Source organism: Mustelus asterias, chromosome 18, assembly GCF_964213995.1.
Source record: "Mustelus asterias chromosome 18, sMusAst1.hap1.1, whole genome shotgun sequence".
Lineage (NCBI taxonomy): Eukaryota > Metazoa > Chordata > Chondrichthyes > Carcharhiniformes > Triakidae > Mustelus > Mustelus asterias.
In genome coordinates, this window is record NC_135818.1 from 52,170,596 (window position 1) to 52,197,303 (window position 26,708).

The 26,708-nt window shown below is 44.1% G+C and overlaps 1 protein-coding gene across 1 annotated transcript in view; it reads left to right on the forward strand.

Annotated features, from left to right (window-relative positions):
- nid2a (nidogen 2a (osteonidogen)) overlaps nucleotides 1-26,708 on the forward strand; it is a 145,445-nt gene that overhangs the window by 18,375 nt on the left and 100,362 nt on the right. The window contains exons 9-12 of the mRNA XM_078233935.1: nucleotides 818-961; nucleotides 9,439-9,570; nucleotides 24,440-24,568; nucleotides 26,382-26,627. Of these exons, the coding sequence (XP_078090061.1) occupies nucleotides 818-961; nucleotides 9,439-9,570; nucleotides 24,440-24,568; nucleotides 26,382-26,627 (651 nt within the window). The remainder of the gene's footprint in view (nucleotides 1-817; nucleotides 962-9,438; nucleotides 9,571-24,439; nucleotides 24,569-26,381; nucleotides 26,628-26,708) is intronic.

Consider the following 26,708-nt stretch of genomic DNA (forward strand, 5'->3'; position numbering starts at 1 on the left):
AACTGAGTAACTAACCTGATTCATCCCTTGCTAGAGTTGCCAACTGCAATTAAATATATTCACAAAGGTTTCAACACCTGACTCTCCCCTTGCTCCAGCCGTTAGTTGGCCAATGCGTCCATCTTTGACACACTGCCTCCCTACGCTAATTGGAAAGACTCATTACCCAATTGGACCATGCTTGATTTTCAGGCAAACAATTTTTGTCCCATATTTTGTACCTGGTAAAGAGAAACGTTCAAAGAAAATGACAATTTTTAATGTCACTGATATTTCTCAAGAATTACACCAAGCTGTGTCCAGGGGATTGAAGTTCAATTCCTGAAGACGCCAGGCAAATGCTAGAGGGTTGGCAACAGTGTCCTTTGCCCTTCACTTAAGGCCATCAAAATCACACTATCTAGTCACTCATACGTCTGCTATTTGCGATTTGGCTTGTTATGTGAGCATACACAACAGTAATTAATGTACTTTAAAGGTCATCTGTTGGTTGTAGTGTTCTTCAGGATTTCATGAAAGTGATGACTCAATATAATCGTCCTTGCTTTCTCTCTGTTCACTTATTAACACTAACAAATGTCTCCTCTGTGTTTTGTGCTTGTGTTCAGACTAATTATGGATGTCAGTTATTTCCCGGGGTGTATAAACTAATGGTAAAATACTGATAATACAGGTAGCTAAATCAAATTAAGTTACTCACCTGTCCTTGGGTCATTATAAAACTGGTCTTCCATTATTGAATCTATGGTACTTCTTCAATAGACACACCAATCTTTAAAATGCAGTTCCTCAGGTGTTTTTCTTGATCTTTTTGCAGTTAACCCTCAGCCTGAGTCTGTAAATCCATGTCAGGATGGAAGGCATACTTGTGATGCAAGAGCAGAGTGTTTCCCAATAAATGAACGTGAGCACATCTGCAAATGTGCACCTGGCTACCAAGGAGACGGCAAAGTTTGCACAGGTGCGTGATGGGAATAAATGTGCTATTAGTACTGTACAGTCCTGTCTGGTCTTCCTTTTTTAATACTCTTTAACTTTCTCTTTCATTCTAACTAGCATTTCTTAACCAATGCTGATTGAGAAAAGTACATCTATATTCTATGGCAGCTGGATATGATGTATTTTAAATTCGGGGATACATTTACTGTATGATGTAGTGTGTATTTTTATTTCATAATTTCTCGTGAAAATGAACACCCGGGAAGAAAAAAAGTAGTAAAACAGTACAGTTGGTTTGGACTGACATGGCAAGATTTTGACCCCATTTTCTGACCACCTCTGGCCCCATGATGGGTTTCCCCCGCAGTGGATGCAGCAAGCCATTGACTGCCGGTGGGATCTTCCAGTCCTGCCAAAATTTATGGGATTTGGCATGGATCACCCATCTCGCTGCCAGGGAATTGCCATGAGGGTGTGACTTCAGCTGGTGGGAGCGGCTGGAAAAACGTGCCTTTTGTTTCCATGCTTTTTCTGGCATTTCATTAATGCTGGCATGGAATGTCTACTTTGCAGAGTCTGGAAATTGTGGTAGATCCTGTTTCATTTGGGTCTCTGTTCTACATAATAGCAGTTTCGATTTGGGCCTGGGGCCTCCCCGTGACACGAGAGCCAACGTTGCCTGGAGCCCACTTAAAATATGCAAACGAATGTTGCACATGGGTCAAACGCATGCACCAAGGGTAAATTGGGATGGAGTACACGAGGAGTTTGAGACCCCAATGTGCTGATATTGGTAGAAACGTGTATCCTGTAGTCTTGAAGTTTTGAACAGAGGTTGGTGTATGTGATAGAATTGCTTGGAGTGGTTTTCTGTTTTGCAGTGCACCTGTACAGAACTGATCTTCCCCAAACCGCCTGAGGGCTTCCGAGACGACAAGGAATTGTCTGTCCTGGCAAAAGTCAAAGATTCTGAGCCAGCGTAATGAAGGGGAGGCACCACACAAATTATTAACCCCCTCACAAGCCACTTGCAGCTCTTGCGAACCTTTTGAAGTTTGCAGTGAGGAGCTTTGTGTGTGGAAGTAAGTTTATTTTAAGAAAAAGCTATTGGAGAGTTCTGCCAGCTTTTGCAGTGAAGTCTGTAGCTGAGATCATCTGCTGAGCAGCTGTGTCTGTGACTGTAAAACTTATCGGTTCTCACAACTTCTATGCTGTTGGTTCCTTTTCAAGCAACCAAGTGGAATCTGTATAATATCAACCAAGGATCTGTCAGAGCATCAGTCATGTTGGAGGATGCATGCAGTTTGGCATGAGAGCAAGAATGTTATTGAACTATCCAGTTACTAGTCCCTCCAGTTCAGGACACAGGAGATGACACCTACATGGCATTGCAAGCTCTTACCTTAAATCCAACCTTCTGAATAGGAACAGCTTTGACTTGCTGAATGTTCAGATCATGTGTAGCTAGCCCCAATAATTCTCTATAGAAATGGCAACTTCACAAAGTTATGGAACTTTCATCCACAGGGGCAGCAAGGTGGCACAGTGGTCAACACTGCTGCCTCAGAGCTCCAGGGACCCGGGTTCAATTCCAGCCTTGGGTGACTGTGTGGAGTTTGCACATCCTTCCTGTGTCCGCATGGGTCTCCTCCAGATGCTCCAGTTTCCTCCCACTCTCCAAAGATGTGCAGGTTAGGCGGATAGGCTAAATTGCCCCTTAGTGTCCCAAGATGTGTAGGTTAGATGGATTAGCCATGCAAAATGTGTGGGGTTACAGGGACAGGGTGAGGGAAGAAGGCCTGGTCAGAGTCAGTGCAGACTCAATGGGCCAAATGGCCTCTTTTGCACTATAAGGATTCTATTCTATGAATTTCAGCCTCCCTCATCTATCTTGTCTTGAAAAGAATTAGGTGAACAAATTGTTTATTGGTGATTTATGTGAACCCATTGCTATCCAAGATGATTCCTCCATGTGCATTACCGCACCATGCCTCAGGAAATATCAGAATAAAGGAGTGCTTTCATTGCTCAAAAGCAGCTCTGCAATGTCCCTCTGAAATGTGTGTCATGTTGTAGTTTGCCCACCCTTGTAATCTGTCATCCAAAATAGCCCAGTTATCAGTGAGTTGTGGAGAGGTGGCCCCAGCAGCAAGCTGGGAGAATGGAATGGAGCCTCATGAGGACTGTTACCTGGTAGATTTGTCAGTGCCATTTAAAAAGAAGATCCTAATACAACTAATCAATTAATTATTCTCTTATATTATGATCTATCTTCTTGTCAGCATTGCCGTTCTATTTTCTCTGCTTTCACATGTTCAACCCTAAGGGCCTGATTTTACCATTTTGAGTCTAAGTGCCGAATCTGGGCGTCAAATAGATCCGAGCCCGGAATCCTCTTTCCAGCGCGCCTATACGTGTTTTGCCGGCTCCGGTCTGATTCACGCTGTGGGCGGGGCTTGGTGCTGCCGGACCGATTGGAGCTCTGAACTGCACATGCGCAGTTTGCAAAAAATCTGAAGCGGCGCGCCCGGGCGGGGAGAAAAAACAGCAGAGAGAGTGGGGGGGGGTTGGATGGACTTGGGAGAATCTTGCAAACTGCAAAAAATGTAGCATCGTCTTTGTGCTGCCTAATTATCTATGAGAAAGGTAATTAAACTACAGTGTCCTAGTGAGCAATTAGTGACCTGTATAATACATTTGTGATCTGTAACTGAATTGTTGATGCTCAAATGTTCAGAGTCCTGCGGTGAACTTGGAAGAATTGTCCCCGTGGTGGAACTTGGTTGGAAATAAGATTCAAGGAGATTACTAAATCGTGTTTTCATCTGAACATTGCACAGAATTAGAGGAATTCCCTTTGGAAGATAATGTCAAAATTATAATCGCAGGAACCAAAAACCTGACAGTCAAAAATCTGGGAAAATATTTCAAAATATATATCCCCCATCCATATTTTGAAAGATTTTCCCAAATTTTTGACTGTCAGGTTTTTGGTTCCTGCGATTATAATTTTGACATTATCTTCCAAAGGGAATTCCTCTAATTCTGTGCAATGTTCAGATGAAAACACGATTTAGTAATCTCCTTGAATCTTATTTCCAATCAAGTTCCACCACGGGGACAATTCTTCCAAGTTCACCGCAGGACTCTGAACATTTGAGCATCAACAATCCAGTTACAGATCACAAATGTATTATACAGGTCACTAATTGCTCACTAGGACACTGTAGTTTAATTACCTTTCTCATAGATAATTAGGCAGCACAAAGACAATGCTACATTATTTGCAGTTTGCAAGATTTCTCCCAAGTCCATCTCTCGCGCCCTCCACCCCCACCCCGACCAGAGATCTATCTGAGCCCACCCCCCTCCTCCGGCAGATGCCAGCGGAAGGCCAGGAAGGTGCTGCAGGCTCTCGAAGGACTGCAGGGTGGAGGGAGACCAGCGATTGAGGTAGGTTGGGGGTATGCTCTACCTCCCAGGGGGGTCTGACGAGGGGGGCCTGCCTCCCAGGGGGTTCTGATCCAGGAAGGGGGGAGGGGGTGGTTAGCGGGGGAGTCTGCAAAGGATGGTCAGGGAGGATGGGCTTCGGAGATTCCCTTGCAGAATAGAAATCTGCTTCGGATTTTTATTCTGCGGGTCACTAAAAACGTGGATCTGGATCGGGCCGCGCGGTGGTAAAGTGGGATTTGGGCGTGCGGTTCATTAAGTCGATTTAAATGCATGCATGCAAATGCATTTAAATCGTTGGGCTGCCCGATTCCTCGCGCCCGAATCGGGTGTCGGTAAAGCCGCGATCTGCTCTGATTCGGGTGCAGATCGTGGTATAGACCCAGCGCCCAACTGTAACACGATTTCACACCCGAAAATGGGCGTGAATTTTTGGTAAAATCGGGCCCTAAGTGTCATCCACATTGTAGAATCTCATTGTACCTCCGAGTGCTCTGCCTCCATAAACACTTCCAGTCTGAATGAGCTCCATGAAGAGCTGAGTATTCCTTTTGGTTTTATATTAAAATGTGATAATCATTTCTATACATTCCCTTGCTACTTCAACATGCCTTTCTTCATCCTATTCTACTGCTTCTTGGAGGTGCAACCAACGGCATGAGTGGCAGACAGTTGTTAAGCAGGACAAATGTCTCGTGACTGAGATGGCCTGCCTGTTATGGCATCTTGGTCCTGGGAGGGACTGCTAGCTGAACCTATGCTGCTCTTGCCTGTTCCCCTCCTCCCAATTTAGTTATGTGAGCTCAAGGGATTAGACAAGGTGTTTGGTTTGCACTGTCTCTCTTGGGAAATGGAAACCTTATGCAAATGCTATGTCTTATCATTCTCCTGGCTCCAGCATTTGTGGCTTCACTGAAGAGTGGCAGATCTAAAGTAACTATCATGTTCTGAAAGCCTTGAGAGTGCGGCCCATATCTTGTCTCTAAGTATCAGGTTCTGTTTAATGTATCCCTTACTGTTTGTGCTTCTGCAATGGATGCCTCATTTGAATAATCTCAGCAAGCTGCTAACGCTGCTTGCTAACTTGGCAATTTGCCAAGATGGGGCAGATGGGTGGTAAGAGGTGGTGCGAAACACAGAATCTGGTAGCTCCTCTGAAGTTGAGCCAGAAGTAAAGACTAAAGGGAGGGTGGAGCACAGAGGGACTTATGGCAGATGGGATTTTTGAGGCGAGGCGGAACATTAATGTGAAGGATTGCCGATCATGCTGGTGTAGATCCAAGTATCAGTGTCATGCTTGCATGGCACTCACTTCAATTGGTACCTGAAAATTACATAAGACCCCGACTTGCAGGATCCAAGGCTTTATAAATACAGGCAGAGAGTACAAAAGCATGGAGGTTATGGTGAACCTTTATAAAACACTGGTTTGGCCTCAACTGGTGCACTGTGTCCAATTCTGGGCGCTACATTGTGTTGGAGGAATGTGACACCATTAGCAATGTTCAGGAAAGAATTTCAAGAATGAGTTCATGGATGAGGAACTTCAGTTACCTGGATAGATTGGAGAAGTTCAACTCCGAGAAGTGAAGATGGAGAAGAAATTTGACATGTTCAAAGCCATGAGAGACCTGGACAGTAGATGTGGTTTGGGGGGGGCGGGGGGGGAGAGGCTGCAAGGTCAAGAACCCAAGGACACCAATTTAAAGTGAATGACAACAGAACCAAGGGTAACATGAGGAAAAATATTTTATTTCCACGGAGCGGGGATCTGATCTCAAACGCACTGCTAAGAGTGTGGTGGAGGCAGATTCACTTGTGACTTCCAAAAAGTTATTGGACAATTACCTAAAGAGAAAAAGTTTGCAGGACTATGGGAACAGGGAGCAGAGTGGAACTGGTTGAGTTGCTTTTGCAGAGAGCCAGCATGGACATTACTGGCCAAATGTCCTCCCTTTATGCTATAACCATTCTATTCTTCTGTTATGAAGTGCCTCCCTGGAACAAATTGGCTGCACATTTCGAGGATTAGTTGAAATGAGGGGATATGTACTGTGCTGCCATTCTATTCTCCCTGTGCTTACCACCCCAAAAAAAAGCAGGGTGGAAACCATCCTCATTCTTTATTGCAACAGAGTGCAGAGGCCCACCTGCAAAGAACAAAAGGCTGTCCATTACACTTCCACTCACATCACATTAAAGGGATTTGCTCCACCCGACCTCCACTGTAGAGGCACAAAGCAGGAACTGTGGTTTCATTGATCTGCCAAAGTTTCAATCATCATCCCTTCATTTGGGCAGCGTTGCTATTTTTGGAACAGACAACTTTTTACTACTCTAAGATAGTAAGACACAGCAAAGAGCAACTATCGCTGAGGGTTTTACAGATACTGTGCTTGCATTTTTGATTCTTGCATATACTTGGATAGAACAATAAAAATGGTGATAAATATCCATTATACCATTGTGGACAACTGGATATAGGAAGCTGCAGAGAAGTGTTTAGCATATTGGAGATTCTCCAACTGAATTTATATGCCACTAAGTGCCTTCCAGGCATGAAGATTTAATTGGAATCAGCTAGGATATAGCCAACTGCTGTATTCCAACTGAAGTCTGCCAGATTGTCCAGTTTGGCATAGAGAAAAGAAAGGTGGCCTGGTTTTTATTCGCTGGTAACTTGCCCAAAATTATCAACTTCATCCATTGCCACTTCTCCAGTTGGTCACTATCTGGACTCTCATGTATTGAACTGGCTTTGTCTTCTGTGTTGATGTTTCACAATAAGCAACTCCAACTCTTTATTTGTAATCCAGTGAGATATCTGCAGATACAATAAGACAACATGGCTATTTTCATAAGTCAATAAAATGATTCTGGATAAATACACAGAATTACAACCATTAAAATAGTGAAGTAAATGATAGCCGGCAGGGTCTTAGCAGGGGAGGTTCTGTCTGGCAACCCTCTGAACATTTTTGAGGTACTGACGTCCCAAGTGTATTTGCAAAGTCGTTATGATGTGTTGTATCTGGACTTGAGGTAAACCTTTGATAAAGTCACACTGGAACAGCTGCTGAAGCACAAGTTAAACTGTCTAGACAGACATTGCCCGAACATCTTAATCACTGCTCGCTGCACAGCTGTATTTATAGCCCATTTACAACAAGTGGTGATTAACCACTTCATTGATTCCTTGAGAAATTTAAAATGTCTGCCAGTGTATTGTCCAGTTCCTGCTCAGTGAGGTACAGCTCCGACTTCCAGTGCTTCTGTTAGATAGGCAGATGATACTGATGAATGGAAACAAGTGACATTGAAGAATTTTTCTAATGGGGAGAAATTATATTCATTTGTGTAAATCCAATCTAGAATCTTTAACTCAAAGGTGAAATTTAGCTCCTATTTTTTTAAATCTTTCCAACCAATTTTTTGCCTGCTCCTGCAACTCTTGCATGTGTTGATATATGGTTTCAACTCCTTTTGTATAAAGCAAGTCAAACTGAGGGACAAAGTAAAAGAGGCAGCCCCTTCAAGGGGTACTGCCTTCAACAAAAATAAATCACAAATGAAACTTAAAACATCAACTAAAATGTGTTTTAAAGTGGTCAATAAAGCCCCCCCCGTCCCTGCAGTGCGTGGAAGTCCTCGACTGCGCCAGTGAATACCGCATGCTCCCTCTCCAGGGACAAGCAGCTGTGAATGTAACCGTGGTAGAGGGGCAGACAGTCAGTTCGGATTACCTCCTTGTTCACTCACTGCCTGGACATGTTGATGGCCAGTTTGGCCAGGCCCAGGGATGTATGGTTCCACTGTGCAGGACACTTTAGTTACTTTTAGTGCTAAATATTTGTGTGGTCCTTTAATGACGCATTTGGATGGGCTAATTGCTCACCAACTGGCATCACTGCTATCATCAACCAATGACAGTTGCTGAATAAGTAATCAGGAGCAGAATCAATTGTCTTTCAATGACACAAAGTCAATGCTTTAAGAACAGTGCAGAAAGGGAATGAAACTTGGGATCTTCCTGGGCTTTTTGTTGAATCATAGAATCCTTATAGTGCAGAAAAAGGCCATTCAGCTCATTGCACTGACAACAATTCAACCCAGGCCCTATCCCTGAAACCCCATGGATTTACCTTGCTAATCCCCCTGACACTAAGGGGCAATTTAGCATAGCCAATCAACCTAACCTGCACATCTTTGGGAGGAAACCAGAGCACCTGGAGGAAATCCACGCAGGCATGGGGAGAATATGCAAACTCCACACACTGACCCAAGACTGGAATTGAACCTTGGTCCTTGGGGTTGATGCAGCAATGCTGACCACTGCCACCGTAATTTTGTCCTTGGAATGTGGACAACACTGCAAGACTGCATTTATTACCCATTCCTAACTGCTTTGAGAAAGTGGCAATGGGCCTTCTGGTGGGGTTGACAATGCTCCCCAGATTGTATAAGATAGGATATTTACCCAACAATGTTATTGGAATGGTGACATGTCAAAGTCAGGAAGGTGCTGATTGGAGGGGAAACTTGGAATTGACAGTGCTGTGGACAGTGACAAGTTGGATATCATTTTCAGCAAAGTCTGTTATTAGCCACTTGCTTGCTTCTATGTAACAAATGAGTTGACGTTGACTTAGTGTGACTAAAGCATTCTGTGCTGCTGCAGTCGCTCTCCCAAAACACAGAGGTCTCCTGGTGACCTCCACTCATCCTGCCAAGTTACTCAGGGTTAGAGGAAGGCCACCTATTTTCTTTGCAAGCTCTGTAATAGCAGAAGGTGAAATGTTTCCTGTTGTCCAGATGGGAAGGAAAGCTGCGTATTTTGTTTAAATAAACATCCACCAGCTGGATCTGCTTCTTCCACCTTGTAATTTTGAAACTGTTTAAACCCCACATGTAACACCTTGCACCTTAAATGAGATGGTTCCAGCATTTCAACCAGTTTATTGCTAATTGGAAGGCACTCTCTCTTTCAGGAAGGTTTCTCTATCTGTGTTTAACTGTAATTAACACCACAAGATCTCACTTTCTCCTCAGATATTGACGAGTGTGCCGATATTGGCTCCCATGAATGTGGAGAACATACCTATTGTATCAATGTTCCTGGATCCTATGGATGTGAGTGCCAGCATGGCTATGAAATTCTAGAGAATGGAAATACATGTGTTCGTAAGTGTTTTTAGATATCTAAGTTTATTTTTTGTGGCAGTGCTTAGTAGCTAATAAGCACCATGTTGTAATCAAAAAGGTGATATTAGTATAATTTTGATCACCTTTATCCCAAAGAACCTCTAGCATTACTAGATCATAGTTTCTTCTGGTTGAATCATAGAATCCCTCCGGTGCAGAAGGAAGCCATTCAGCCCATTGAGTCTGCAGCGACCACAATCCCACCCAGAGTCCTATTCCTGTAACCCCATGTATATACCCTGCTGATCCCCCTGACATTAGGTCAATTTAGCATGGCCAATCAACTGAACCCACACCATCTTTGGACTGTGGGAGGAAACCTACACAGACATGGGGAGAATTGCAAACTCCACACCGACAGTGACCCGAGGCCGGAATTGAACCTGGATCCCTGGCACTGAGGCAGCAGTGCTAACCACTGTGCTGCCCGTTGGGTAATTTTTAACCTACACTAACACATGCTTAAGTATTGGGCACTTCTGATAGAAAGCATTCCTGTACTAATTCAGTCAAAGGTTGCTCTGATCCAAAAATGGGTTTATGAAAAGTGAGAAACAAGCAGCGAATTACTAATTCGGTTTGTTAAGCTGCAATCATGGAAACGTTGTGCCAAATTAGAGGAGAGTTTGACTCCAGGAGAGACATGGAATCCATTATCTTAGTCGGTTTCAAATTAACATTGTTTGCCGAGTCTAAAATGAAAGGAGTTTCTTTCTCAGCTGTGTTGTTAATTTTCCAGGGTTAAACATGAATCGCTTGGCCATTGCAATGAGCCACACAGAGGAAAAATAAGGGGCATTAAAAATGGTGTCTCTTTTTTTTTCATTTCCTATAAACACTTTTTTTATTTATAAAAGCATTGGTGTTGGGGAGAAAAAGACCCATTGGCTGAATAAGGAGGTTGGAGGCTGGAAATCACGTGATGACACCTCTGGGGAAGCATCTAACCAGAACTGGCCACCCTTTCCCAGAGCGTGGTTACAGTCACAACTTCCATTTTAGCAAGAGGAGGAAGGAACAAATAGGTCACAGCTGGTGCATTTTTTTCCACTAGACATTACCCATGAATGGTGGTGGATGTACCTCAGTGTAATTAACTACCTGAGCTTAATGGCAAAATTGTACTTGGCAGAAAGACTTGATCAAAAGAGAACAGTATCAGATGAATCCTTGCTCCATATTACCAGTGGTAATTAGTAGTGCTGTTTTCTCATAATACAAAATCTTTCCAGACAGCTGCAGGAAATATTTCAGGATTAGATGGTAACATAAAACATTTGTAACCCTGTGCATCCAACCACATAACTCTAACTGGAGAGGAAAATGATATTTCGCCAAGTTAACTGGGCATCATGGACACCATGTATATTAATGAATTAGCTGAGCGAACTAAATGTAATATTTCCACATTTGCAGATGACACAAAGGTGGGTGGGCGGGTGAGTTGTGAGGAGGATGCAGAGATCTTTCAATGTGTTGTGGACAAATGAATGGCAGATGCAGTATAATTTCAATAAATGTGAGTTTATCCACTTTTGTAGCAAAAACAGGAAGGCAGACTACCATCTGGCCATAAATTAGGAGAGAGGAATGTGCAACGAGACCTAGGTGTCCTCGTACACCAGTCATTGAAGGTAAGCTTGCAGGTGCAGCAGGCAGTGAAAAAGGCAAATGGAATATTGGCCTTCATAGTGAGAGGATTCAAATATAGGAGCAAGGATGTCTTAATGCAATTATACAGGGCCTTGATGAGGCCACGCCAGGAATATTGTGTGCCATTTTGGTCTCCTTATCTGAGGAAGGATGTTCTTGCTCTGGAGGGAGTGCAGAGAATGTTTACTGGACTGATTCCTGGGATGGAAGGACTGATGTATGAGGAGAGAGAGAGTAATTTAGGATTGTATTCCCTGGAGTTTAGAAGAATGAGGGGGATCTCCTAGAAACCTATACAATTCTAACAGGACTAAACAGGGTAGATGCAAGAAGGATGTTCCCAATGGGTGGGGTGTTCAGAGCCAGGGGTCACAGTTTGAGAATACAGAGTGGACTGTTTAGGACAGAGATGAGGCTGAAACATTATATGTTTTCAAGAAGCAGTTAGATATAGCACTTTGGGCGAAGGTGTTCAAAGGATATGGAGGGAAGGTGGGATCAGGCTATTGAGTTGGATAATCAGCCATGATGATAATGAATGGTGGAGCAGGCTCAAAAGGTCGAATGGTCTCCTCCTGCTCCTATTCTGTTTCTATTCACTTAACTATTGCGAACCAAGCAACAATCCTCTGACATACCTAAATATAAAAGGCCATTATGAATATAAGGAATAGGAACAAGAGTTGACCAAGTGGCTCCTTGAACCTGTTCCACCATTCAGTATGGTCATGGCTGATCTTCTGCCTCAACTGGACTATACGGCCTGCTCCCCATATCCCTTAATTCCCTGAGACTAACAATCTGTCTATCTCAGCCTTAAATATACTCCACAATGGAGCATCTACAACCCCGTGGGATAAAGAACTCTAAAGATGCACAACCCTTTTGAGTGGAGCAGTTTTCCACATCTCAGTCCTAATTGATCAACCCCTTTTCCTGAGACTGTTCTCATGTTCTAGACTCTCCAGCTACCGCAAGCAATTTCTCACCCTCTACCTTGCCAGGCCCATTCAGAATCTGAAGTAAAAACAGAAAATGCTGGGAAAACTCTGCAGGTCTGGCAGCATCTGTGGAGAGAAACAAAGTTAATGTTTTGAGTCTATATGACTCTTCTTCAGAGCTAAAGAGAGGGAGAAATGTGATGGATTTAATACCATTGGAGAGGGGGTGGAGCAAAGTAGAAGATCAATGCTGGGTGGAAGCTCTTTATCTCAGAGTCATATGGACTTGAAATGTTAACTGTTTCTCTCTCCACACATGTCGCCAGATTTGCTGAGTCTTTCCAGCATTTTCTGTCTTTTATTCCAGATTTCCAGCATCCACAATATTTTGCTTTTATTCCTTTTCAGAATCTTGAATGTTTCAATGAGATCATTCTTCCGAGTTCGAGAGTACAGGCTCTATTTACTCAGCATGTCATCATAGGACAGCCCTTGCATCCCAAGACCAATCTAGTGAATCTAAGCTGTCATTCTCCCCATGTCCATGTGCGTTTCCTCCAGGTTCCTCCCACAGTCCAAAGAAGTGCAGGTTAGGTTGATTGGCCATGATTGCCCCATAGTGTCAGGGGATTAGTGGGGTAAATACATGGGGTTAAAGGGATATGGCCTGGGAGATATTGTGGTCGGTGCAGATTCGATGGGCTGAATGGCCTCCTTCTGCACTGTAGGGATTCTATACTTGTACAGGGAACACAAAGCTAGCACACAGTTACAGCAAGCAGTTAGACATGTCAGTTTTTAAAATTGCAAAGGGATTAGAAGACAGCGATAAAAAGAAATCTTGCTACAGTTGTACAGGACTTTGGTGAGACCACACCTGAGGCTCTGTGGCATTTCTGCTCTCCATTCTTAAGGAAGGATAGATATGCCTTGGAGGTGTGATGTGCAAACTCCGCATAAACAGTGACCCGAGGCTGGAATTGGTCCCTGGTGCTGGGAGGCAGCAGTGCTAACCACTGCCACCATGCTGCCCCAAGTACCCAAGTCTCCCCAAACATTAGCAAGTTCTACATCTTTTTAAAACAGAAATATTCTGCTTTTCTGTTAATCTCTCTATCTCCCAATATACTCCATCTGCCACCTTGTTACCCACTCACTTAACTGGCTATGATTTTTAAAAGTCTTGGCTCAGGAACCCAACACCCAGATAATTTCTGGCTCCTAACCCTGCGGCATACCTGCAACGCTCATTCAGCACAGCTTCAAAATGTCAATGCTCTGCTCTAATTGGGTGTCACACATGAACAGGAAGGAGGCAGAAGCTGCCTGTAAAGCACAAGGTGCAAAGGCAGACATACAGCAGTCATGGTGAAGCCTGCCACTGCCTTGTAGAAAACAAGTAGCTGCTTATCGAATGGCCAAACAGCCTCCCAGAGCACAAGTGGCCAAACAGCCAATGAGTGCACAATCCAGACCAAGGTCCTCTAGCTCCAAGATTTTCTGTTATTAAGAAAAAGCTCATTAACTTCTGCCTGCATTGAACTCAGCGGTTTGTGCACCAACATGTGTGAAACTGTTTTTGGGTTTGGCAATTTACAATTAGAAAATTGCCGTCTCATCCTCCCAGGCCCATTCGCAAGCTCCTTGAGGAGGTTAACAGACTGTTAATAGGAGCTGAGTGGGTTCCTGACTTGCCCCCACCACTTTGAAAATTCCAGTGCATCTCAGAGGCACCAGGAGACTAACACACCATCTGGAACACTATTTTCAAAGCACAGCTGCTCTTGTCCTGGTCCCCACAGACAACTGAAGTCCAAGCCAACCTGTTTGTATCTCTTTATAGCCCCTTTGTGTCCCCCACAGCTTACATTCCCGTCCAGCTCTGTATCATCAGCAAACGTAGACACATTACTTTCAGTCTCTCCACCCAGGTCATTAATAGGTTGTAAATAGTGAGGCCCCAGCACAGGATCCTACCAGCTTAAATGCCCCAGTTATCCCTACTGTCTTTCCTGTCCATGAACCAATGCTCTATCTATGCTAATATATTGCCCCCAATTCATTGAGACCTTATCTTGTGCAAACCCCTTACAGAATTTCTTTTGGAAATCCAACTGCACTTACTGATTCCCCTTTCTCAATGTTACTAGATACATCCTCAAAAACCCTTAACTTTGTCAAACATTATTTCCCTTTCGTAAAACCATATTGGCTTTGTGATCATACTAGGATTATTTTGACTCCTGCCAACATTTTCCAGACAATTGATGTTAGGCTAACTGACCGGTAGTTCCTAATTTTTTTTTTCTCCATCTGCCACTGCGCCCACCACACACACACACACACACACACACACACACACACACACACACACACACACACACACTCGAATGATGATGTTACATTTGTTAATTTTCACTCTGCTGAGACCATTCTCAGGGAATTTTAGAAAATTATAACCAGTGCATTCATTATCTCTTTTTCCAACTATTTTAGTATCCTGGGGTGTAGACCAAATGATCCTGGTTATTTGTCAACTTTTAGTCCCTCAAGTTTCTTCACTACCTTTTTCTCTGCTGTTATTTACTACCGTAGGTTCCTTATATTTATTACTGATATTTCCTGTATGCAATTTGGGTCCTAAGTGAATGCAGACACAATATTTGTTCAATGCCTCTGCTGTTTCCTCATTCCCCATGATTTCTCCTGTTCTGTTTATAAGGGACCAACATTTATTTCTCCTTTTTTATATACTTAAAAGCTTTTACCAGCTGTTTTTATATTCCCAGCCAGTTTACTGTCATTCTATCTTTTCTCTCTCATCAATGTTTTGGTCACTCTTTGCTGGTTTCTAAAACACTCCCAATCCTCAGACTTACTACTGTTGTTTGCAACATTATAAGCTGCTTCTTTTAATCTTTATTTCTTCAAGTGTTTCCTACTGTTTGTTTAACATTGGAACTTTTAGTCTATTTGCACAATCAATCTTAGCCAGTTCTCCCCTTATACCTATGTAATTTGCTTTGTTTAAGACATGTTGCTTTCAAACATGAGAAGGAATTCAAATGTAGATTTCCAGAGGATCTTTTAACATACGATTACATATATAAAAACAAAACATCAAGGGATATGGTGGTAGTGCAGGAAAATGGTGTTGAAGTAGAAGATCAGCCTTGATCTCAATGAATGGCAGTGGGCTCGAAGGGCTGAATGGCCTAATCCTGCTCCAGTATCTAATGTTCTTATTTTCACACTAATTAACCCTGCCTCATTACATGGCACTGATGTAAAATAGCTGTCCTTAGTTGGTTCCACAATACATTGTCCCAGGAAATTGTCACAAAAATATTCTACAAATTAATCGTCCAGAATACTTCTTAACTTGATAGGTCCAATCTATATGAAGATTCCCTCACATTTATTATATGGCCTTTATTACAAACTCCAATTATTTCTTCAGCATATCTTTGTCAGTTTCTCCCTAGCCTCCACCTATTGTGGGCCTTCTATCCACCACAACAGTGTAAATCTCATCCAGATCTCTTCAGCTCTGACAAATGGTCATCCAGACTAGAAACATTGGCTCTATTCCTTCTCCACAGATGCTGTCAGACCTGCTGAGATTTTCCAGCATTTTCTGTCTTTGTTTCAGATTCCAGCATCTGCAGTAATTTATTTCTACCTTCATTCTCTGTCCAACACTAATTGCTGTTCGGACACCTACAAGCTAATCGCACCACTCCCTATGGTAGCAGGTTCCACATTCTCATTACTCTAATCTGCAGGTAGTTCCTTCTTCAGTGGTAGATCCCATATTAAGGATGTGACCTGTGTTTTCTTCCAGCCCTTTCCCCTCTCATTCCCACCTGATGCCCAATTGGTCCACCCTTCTGGGAGCATATTGCCCCTGGGCTCAAAAACTGACAATCATGCCCCCATTGCCAGCTGCAACTTGAGATAGACGGCCATCCTATTGTGATTGTCAGCCTTATCCCTGCTGCCAAGAGCTGACGGCCCCATTCAATGCCTGAGTGCTCATGTGCTCTGCCACTTGAGGTATCACAATAGGATGGCTGTCTATCTCAAGTTGCAGCTGGCAATGGGGGCATGATTGTCAGTTTTTGAGCCCAGGGGCAATATCATAGAAAGAAAGAAACCCCACAGTGCAGAAGGAGGCCATTCGGCCCATCGAGTCTGCACAAACCACAATCCCATCCAGGCCCTACCCCCACACATTTACCCGCTAATCCCTCTAACCTACGCATCTCGGGACTCTAAGGGGCAATTTATTTTAACCTGGCCAATCAACCTAACCTGTGCATCTTTGGACTGTGGGAGGAAACCGGAGCACCCAGAGGAAACCCATGCAGACACGAGGAGACGGTGCAAACTCCACACAGACAGTGACCCGAGCCGGGAATCGAACCCAGGACCCTGGAGCTGTGAAGCAGCAGTGCTAACTACTGTGCCGCCCAATTGTTCCACCCTTCTGGGAGCACAAATATGCTCCCAGAAGGGTGGAACAATTGGGCATCAGGTGGGAATGAGAGAGGAAAGGGCTGGAAGAAAACACAAGTCATATCCTTAATATGGGATCCACCACCTGAAGAAGGAGCTACCTGCAGATGACTGAGATTCAGTGCCATAGGCGATTGTGACTATTTAGGCAGATGACCTCACGTATCTGTCAGCCAAGATCTTGGACTTTGTAGCACTGGTTGCCATGGCCTGCAAGTAGCCATCAAAGACACCAAGGCCTTGAGCTTCTTCCCTTTCGTTTCTTTCCTAAGATCATCTGCTGCTTTGGTGGTATCTGAAAGATGGCTACACATCATGCATCTTGCTGGTCACTGGTACCCTCTGTGGAGCAGAACAGTACATTCTTGTAATGACAGACACATTCCCCCAGGGATTTGAAACAACACTTTCCTGCATGGAATTTTTTGAAAAAAGGATCAGATCGTCCAACTGAGTTTGGAGAAGGGTGTTTCTGCAGGACTTCTCCTGATTGCCTGACACATTATTGATGGAAGAACCACAAAAGAACAGAAGGGTTTTGATAGCTCTTTTGCTAGAGTTAAACTAGACATGTAGAACCTCAACACTTGTTTTTGATCTTTTACTTTTAACTGGCAAGTAGACAACAGAAATGCAGAGGTCAGAGCGAGGCTCCACAATCCTGCCAAGACCAGAAATCCCCACACAAGGTCAAAGGAGATTTCTGTTGTCGGACCCTTGCCCGCTCCAATTCTGTGGCAGGTGAGGTGGTAGCGTTCCAGCCAGAATTATTGCCCAATTTACATTCCCCAGGATAATGTCCTAGGCCCAACCATCTTCAGCTGCTTCATCAATGATCTTCCTTCCATCATGAGGTCAGAATTGTGCAGTCATCTGCAAACATCCCTAATGTTCAACACCATTCATGAGTCCTGTGATACTGAAGCAGTTTATGTTCAAATGCAGTAAGATTTGAACAATATCCAGGCTTGGGCTGACGTGGCAAGCAACATCGCTCCACATAAGTGCCAGGCAATGATCATCTTCAACACGAGGGGATATAACCATCACCTCTTGCCATTCAATGGCATTACCATTGCTGAATCCCCCACTATTAGCATCCTGGGAGTTACCATTGACCAGAAACTGAACTGGACTAGCCAGATAAATACTGGCTACCAGAGCAAGTCAAAAGCTAAGAATCCAGCAGAGAGTAACTCCACCTAACCCCTCCCAAAGGCGATCCACCATCTACAAGGCACAAATCAGGACTGTGATGGAATACTCTCCTTGCTGGACTAGTGCAGCTCCAGCAATACTCAAGAAGCTTGACACCATACAGGACAAAGCAGCCTCACCTTGATTGCTGCCCCTTCCACAAACATTCAATCCCCCCACTACTGACAAACAGTGGCAGCCATGTGTACCATTTACAAAATGCACTGCAAGTGTTCCTTAGGCTGCACCTTTCAAACCCAAGAGCAGCAGATACCTGGGAACATCACCACCTGGAGGTTCCTCTCCAAGTCACTCACCAACCTGGCTTGGAAATATCTCACCATTCTTTTACCATTATTGCTGGGTCAAAATCCTGGAATTCCCTCCTTAACAGCACTGTGGGTATACTTACACCTAGGGACTGCAGTGGTTCAAGCAGGCAGCTCACCTCTACCTTAAGGGAAATTGGGGATGAGCAATAAATGCTGCCCTAGCCAGCGATGCCCACATCCTATAAATTAATTAAAAATAAATACATTTTCAGCTCGGGACTAATAATCATAGACATCATGTGCAGAACATTACCTGCTCATCCTTGCCCCAATTGACGCCTATTGGCCAGGTAAGGCCTGTTTCCTATCCATCCTTTAATTTACTTGAGGCCTTGAGGCCTTCAAAGACTCCCCTTTCACATCAGATGTCCCTCCCACAGAGCTTCCTCCCTCCCTCCCTCCCCCACTGAGGCCTCTTCAAGACCCAAGCTCCTTCTTCCCAACCCCCCTGGCCTCACCACCTCTGCTGCTCTTAAGTCCCCTGCCCGTGCCTGATACTGGAATTAGAACCTGGGGACTGCTTGTAGTCCCAATCCTGATCACTACTGTCAGCGGCACTGCTGGGACTACAGCTGCTAGTCCATCAGGTTGGCCACAGCTCTGCGGTGGGGCTATCACCTGAGTGAGGGGTGGAAGAACCATCTCCAGCCAATAATACTCTTTCTGGAGTGTTAAATGACTGTGCGTCTGCTACGATTGGTGGGGATGCGTCCCCTGCTGCCATCTGAAAAATCTTACTCCACAGAAATTTACCACACGGCTGGAGGCTATTCAGCTTATCTTGTCCATGCTGGTTAATGAAGAGCTATCCAGCCTAATCTCACCATCATGCGTTATACATACAATTCATACAGTGCAGAAGAAGGCTATTCAACCCATCGAGTCTGCACCGACCACAATCCCACCCTGACCCTATTCCCGTAACCCCACACAATTACCCTGCTAATTCCCCTGTCACTAGGGTCAATTTAGCATAGCTAATCAATCTAACCCGCACATCTTTGGATTGTGGGAGGAAACCCACGCAGACACGGGGAGAACGTGCAAACACCACACCAACAGTGACCCGAGGCCGGAATTGAACCTGGATCCCTGGCGCTGTGAGGCAGTAGTGCTAACCACTGTGCCACCATTCCGCCCAGTTGGTCACAGCCCTTCAAGGAGACATTCAAATACTTTTTAAGTGTGTGTGTGTTTCTGTCTCCATCATCCTTTCAAACTGAGTCCGGGTTTCTATTACCCTCTGGGTGAAAACCTGTTTCACCATCTCCCTATTAATTACTTTAAATCTAAGCCTTCTGGTTTCTGACCCCTCTGCTAAGGTGAATCAGTTGTCCCTATCTTGGCATCATTTCCATTTCCAACCTTCAGGGGATAGAGTGATTGTTATGTGTAGCTAGTTATCTGTCAGCCTGCCTCGGCCGTGCTTTCATGACGGGGAAAAAAAATTATCTGGAGAAAAAAAAACTCTCTCAGACTATTACCAAATTTTACACACGAGTTCCCTCGAGGACGTTGCTCCTTCCCTTTTGATTAGTCTGATAACTCCAGAGCTGCAGGAAGGGATACAGGAAGAGATTTGTTGGCATTGTGTCTAACCTTGATCTTATTTGTGACCCCGGGGTAAAAGGTTGCACACAAGTTGTTTCTACATATCCCGTTGAGGATGCATTTTGAGCTTTGCCCAAAAATGTGCTCTGTAATCAGTATTCTGCCTGTGCTTAATGCAATTGTAGAAAACAAATGTGATGGAAGAAGTTTTTATTTCCCCTCTGGATTTGAAACATTCTTTAGCTCTCCAAGGATTACAGATGACATGTATAGTTTGGCAGAAGCAGTTTCAGCTGTCTGTGCCGCTGTAGATGTGATTTCAGCATTTACCTCTTTTTGTGCTGACGGCAGCCATTTCTCCTGCTTTCAGCAAATCGGCGTTCATTTTAAATCGGAAATCAGCAATAATAGTGCAAACACATTCGGGTAAAACTTGATCTTGGAGAGCTGCAAAATAAAATGGATAATAGTGAGTTGGAAACTTGTTTCACACCCCTGCTCGATTGGAAAAGAAAATCTGGTGGAAAGTAAAACCGGCATCTGATTTAAACTAAAGTTTATTTATTATTGTCACAAGCTTACATTAACACTGCAATGAAAATCTCAGTTGCCACACTCTGCCTCTTCTTTCTTGCCATACAACAGTAACATTATTTCAATAGTACAGAAATTGGCTATGAAATGCTTTGGGATTTGGTAAGATTCTGAAAAGCACTATGATTCCAAGTTTCTTCTTCAAATCCTTTCAATTCCTGTGTATGATAATGTTGCAATCTCCTGCTGTTAAGATTCCACATGTTGCCCCAGAGCTAGACACAGGATATTGCTCCCTTTAAAGTTAAAAGTTTGTTCGTGTCATAAGTAGGCTTATATTAACATCACTGTGAAAATCCCCAAGTCTTCAGACGCCGGTGCCTGTTCGGCTACACTGAGGGAGAATTTAGCATAGGCAATGCACCTAACCAGCACATCTTTCTGACTGTGGGAGGAAACGGGAGCACCCGGAGGAAACCCACACAGATACTGGGAAAATGCGCAGACAGTGACCCAAGCCGGGAATTGAACCCAGGTCCCTGATGCTGTGAGGCGGCAGTGCTAACCACTGTTAGCACTGTACCGCCCTCAGACTACGGCCCAAAACCAATTTCACGCCGATTTTTAAATACCAAGAAAGGATAGCACAATTTTTAAATGCAAATGCCTTTAAATTTGGAATCCAAATTAATAAGAAGTTGGCATGAGTACAAAAGGGCATGTTTCCTCCCAGATATAGTCGTCTGCTTGGCGATCGGGTTCAGAAAGCAACTGCTGTAGAAATTTATGCTGACTCTGGTGCTTTCGAACAAATAAAACCACAACTCTGAGGCCGAGTGTTTTCAATTTTAACATTCTGTAACCCGCTGCCCTCTCCACTATGCTTTATTTCTTGATTCCCATTTCTCCACTGTTTCCCCTGTGCTCCAACAGTGTCCTAATCACTAGCTCACAATGGGCCTCCATTGTAGCTCATAACTACACTCCAGGTTCACTGTGCGATGCCACGAGAGGTCAGCCAGTTAATGTATGAATACAAGATCTGTGTAGTCAGTTTTTTTTTGCTGTGTATATCTCCCTTTACATAAGAACTTTGAAAACCACAGTGTAAGCTAAATATATTAACTTGCAACATATATTAACACTAGCATTAGAATGAAATTAGTATTTATTGTGAAATTCTGAGAATTACCCCTTTACTTTATAACTTGTCACTTGTAGATATACAACTTTCAGAAAACTGGTGCTTTGTGTATTAAAGGAGTTAATTATACCTTTTAATCACAACATTTGTTCCATTTATCTATGGATAGGGTCTCGGGATGTTTTGATGTTTTCTGGCCATGGCCATTTACAAATAAGCAGAGAAACAAATTCATGTTTTATTATTATGTAGAAAATTCTGTAATTATGGAAAGAACTTTAGCTCACCTCCCAAAACTGTAATGAGCAGAGTTACTGTTTCATGACGGCACGGTAGTTAGCACTGCTGCCTCGTAGCACCAGGGACCTGGGTTTGATTCCAATCTCGGGTGACTGTTTGCACGTGGAGGTTGCATGTTCTCCCTGTGTCTGTGTGGATTTCAGCCAGGTGCTCCAGTTTTCTCCCACAGGCCAACGATGTGCTGGGTTAGGTGGATTGGCCATGCCAAATTTGTCCCTTGGTATCTAAAATGTGCAGGATAGGCGGATTGGTAATGCTGAATGTGTGGAGTTAGGGTGGGGGATTAGGACTAGGTAGGGTGCTCTTTCAGAGAGTCAGTGCAGATTTGATGGGCAGAATAGCCTCTTCTGCACTGTAGGAATTCTGTGATTTCTAAAATTGTCAGCCAGTGAAAGTATCACCTTTGAAAGTAAAACATTTTGTAAAACTTTGGGGGTTTCTTATTGAAGTATATGAACAAAAAAAATCAAACTATGTTGACATGAGTAACCAACACAGCATTGTAATAGGCCTGTGACATTCACAGTCAAAGCTAGCAGTATGTTCGCACACTCCAGAACAATGTTAGGCTTACAATAAATAAGTAAAGAGAGCTAAAGGCACTCTGAAGAGAATATATCCTTTTACATTTTTAGAATTTGAATGCAATAAATTCCCATTAGATCACCAAATGGTTAAATATGAACTAAAATAGTAGGTTTGATTCCACATTCCTCCTGGGAGACCACATTCAGAGGGAGCATGGGTCAGAGATAGCTACACCGCAGCCCTGATTCTTCGAGCAGCGGTTCACAAAATTAGCCCAAAGACTTTTAGCACAGTAACATTTGCAAGTGGAACTGCACAATCTCCTGGCATCTAAAAGGGATTTACAATCACTGTATCCATCTTGGAAAAAGTCATATGGGATAATTGGATTGGTGAGTTTGGAGACCTTATGCCAGAAATAACAACAAAAACAATTTGCATTCCGGTAGCATCTTTAACATAATCGAATGTCTTGATGCTCTTCACAGCAGCACTGTGAAGCAAAATTTGATACTGAACGCATAAGGTGATATCTGTGGAGGAGGGCATGGTCACCCACCCTTATGTCCTGGGGCGTGCTACGTTCATCAGCGTAGCCTCATTGCTAAGCCAACAATGTTTATCTTGCTGAGCTGCTGTCACATAAACTGGGTTATAACCTACTTACCATCCATACCTTTACCACAATGACGTCTGCAAGCAAGATATGAAAATGGTGGATGTTGAAGTTGACAACTGGGGGACGGTTGCAGATGATGTGGATATGTGGTCGGAAACTCATCTTTAGGCCAAATATGATATTAAGATTGTGAACAGTTTGTTTCGGTGACAATAGTTGCTAGGGAGAGGGATGGAGTTTTTAGCTAGGGATACCATATATAATAGACTCATAGAATCCTACAGTGCAGAAGGAGGCCATTCGGCCCATCGAGTCTGCACAAACCACAATCCCGCCCAGGCCCTATCCCCATAATCCATGCATTTACCCTAGCTAGTCCCCCTGACATTAAAGGACAATTTAGATGGCCAATCCACCTAACTTGCACATCTTTGGACTGTAGGAGGAAACTGGAGCACCCGGAGGAAACCCATGGTGGCACAGTGATTAGCACTGCTGCCTCACAGTGCCAGGGACCCGGGTTCGATTCCCGACTTGGGTCGCTGTCTGTGTGGAGATTGCAATTTCTCCCTGTGTCTGCGTGGGTTTCCTCCGGATGCTCCGGTTTCCTCCCACAGTTCAAAAATGTGCAAGTTAGATGCATTGGCCATGCTAAATTCTCCCTCAGTGTACCCAAACAGGAACTGGAGTATGACGACTAGGGGATTTTCACAGTAACTTCACTGCAGTGTGAATGTAAGCCTACTTGTGACTCATAAATAAATAAACTTTATAAATAATATAACAAAACGCAGACACGGGGAGAATGTGCCAACTCCACGCAGACAGTGACTCAAGCTGGGAATCAAACCCAGGTCCCTGGCGGTCTGAGGCAGCAGTGCTAACCACTGTGCCACCATGTCACCCTTAATACTACACACTACATAATACTACATACAATACGATGCTCATAACATTTTAATGATATTTTATATTATATTACCTTTAATAAAGCATGCTTCATCTTAGATAAGACAACTGATTACACAGTTCTAGTGGGGAGAGGAATGCTCACAGGCTTTTCATCCTTATAGAGTATTGTATAATATCTGATACTGGCTGTTTATATTTGACTGTTTCTCCCTGTGGATAAATGCATCACTTGGTGTGGACTTGCGATCTACACTGAGGCTTGTTTCCCTTATCTATGTTGGAACTAGCTGATGCCAAATTAGGCAGCAGTGGGAATTCTGCAGTTGTCTCTGAGTTAGTGAAGCAGAATGAGTGAGTGCTCACACTGCGATATCCATCAACCGCTGATGGATATATCCATGTTTAGATAAGGACAGGATCAAGCTCATGGTTGACTAGTCTACGTGTATTTGTGTGCCAGGCTTCTACATGAGGAATGGCCATTTGGTGAAGGGATTGTAGGGCTCCTGTTCCTGACATTGGAACTGTAATTCTCCAAAGTTGGGATAGTAATGGAAACACAAAGGAAATATGAGGAAGGAAAACATGACTGACATATTCCTATGTTGTTTTCTTGCAGGTGTTGATAAATGTACTGAGGGTTTATGTCATCCAGATGCGACTTGTTACAATGTTCCTGGCTCATTTACCTGTCGGTGTAACCCTGGTTATAAAGGAGATGGTGTCTATTGTATATCGATAAAGCCTGGTAGGAATCCAAAATCATTATGTTGTACAGTAGCATTGTGTTTTATGACAGGATTTGATTTGAAGGACTGGGAAAAGCAAGGGAATTGTTTTCTGTAGAGTATAGGGCTCAGATATGTGCAGGTTAGGTGGATTGGCTACGTTAAATTGCCCCTTTGTGTCAAAAGATGGGCAAGTTAGGTGGATTACCCATGGTAAATGCATGGGGCTACGGGGTTAGGGCAGAAGGGAGAGACTAAGTGGGATGCTCTTTCGGAGGGTCGGTGCAGACTTGATGGGCCGAATGGCCTCATTCTGCACTGTAGGGATTCTACGATTCTATAATGCTACCCTACAGTAGGAGTATTTTTCTGGCTCTGACAACTACAAACGAGCCTAGAAGTGAGTTTGAATTGCACTCTTACTTTAAACAGCGATGCCCCTGGAATTTGGTCAGCAGTGTGCTGACAAGGCCCGTTGTTAAAATTGGCCAATGTCTCCCTGCCAATAGTCCCAGATGACGATGTTAAAAGTTCAATTTTATTTTAATTGGGCGTTTTCCATAAGCCAACTATATAAATTTTAACTCCTGTCCCGGAGGTCAACCCCACGCCTGCCCCTCCGGTCATGAGGACATGGATTTGGAAGCGGGAGAGACCGGCACCCCCAACTGAAGCAAGACCTCAGGAAGAACCAGTGTCGGTGACTTTATGGCACTCTCTTTGGAAGCAAAGGTTTCCCATCCGCTTCACACCCCCTGATCCGGTCCTGCCTCCAATCGATCCCCAGGCCAATCGTTAAATGGCGGAAAAGGTCCCCCCACCCCCATGGAGAGTGGGTGCGGGGAAGAAATGGACTTGATGGAGGAGGGGTGTTAAAGTTTATTTATTAGTGTCACAAGTAAGGCTCACATTAACACTGCAATTAAGTTACTGTGAAATTCCCCTAGTCGCTACACTTTGGCACCTGTTCAGGTCAATGCACCTAACCAGCACGTCTTTCAGACTGTGGAAGGAAACCGGAGCACCAGAGGGAACCCACGCAGACACGGGGAGAATATGCAAACTCCACACAGACAGTGACCCAAGCCGGGAACCAAACCTGGGGTCTCTGGCACTGTGAGGCAGCAGTGATAACCACTGTGCCACCGTGCCACCTGTTATGTTATGATGCCAATGGGGGATTGTCAATAGTTCTCTCTGTGAGCTCCTCTATTAGGCATATGGAGGCTCGCCCAATAAGGAAGGAGCAGTGAGGAGGTTAAAACCAGTTGACTCCACTCTGGATGGCTGATTTAGGGCTGACCCGCACGCACTCTGTAGCCACTGAACGGCACTTTGAACACACTGTAAATAAAGGGTGATTGGTGATGGAAGACTAGCCTTGGTAAGATTATTACAGTGACGTAATGGCAGAGTTGGTGACTTCCTATCTGCTGCCCATCACACAATTGTCCCATGACTCTGAATGTTAATTGGCTGGCCACTGCACGATTGTATGGCTAGCTGCAAACCCCCCCCCCCCCCCCCCCCGACAAGTAGAAGTCCCACATGCTTCCAGTCCCACCATTGAGACACATGCTGCTCCCAAAAGACTCTGCCCAGGGATTGTGAATTGTGGCCAACTTTCCTCTCTCTAACGTAGAGGTGTGGTAATATCCAAATGTTCCCCATTCTGAGAAGGCTAAGGACAGACTGGGAATCTGGGACAGTTGTATTCTATACAATATTGGGAGTGGGTGTGGGATGGCATTGCAATACTACTTTTATGATCTTATTATAGTCTGAAACGCTGTGTTGATATGCAGCATCGACAGAAATGTTCTCCTTCTTTAGAACTTACAGGACGCCCAAAGACTGCTTGTGAGGAGCAGCGAGATGAAGTGGAAGCAGAGTTCAGCCCCCGAGGGAGTCGGCCACACTTCGGAATGCATGTTCCTCAGTGTGATGAGGAGGGCAACTTCAGGCCCCGACAGTGCCACAGCAGTACAGGCCAGTGCTGGTGTGTGGATGCATGGGGAAGGGAAATTCCTGGAAGCAGAACACTCCCTGGAAATAATCCACCAGAGTGTGGCCTCCCAGGTCAGCAAGTCTCGTTTAAATCAATCAAAGTTGTGATCTCACTAAACTGCTGAATCGCTGAAATCCCAAAATGGGGCAAAA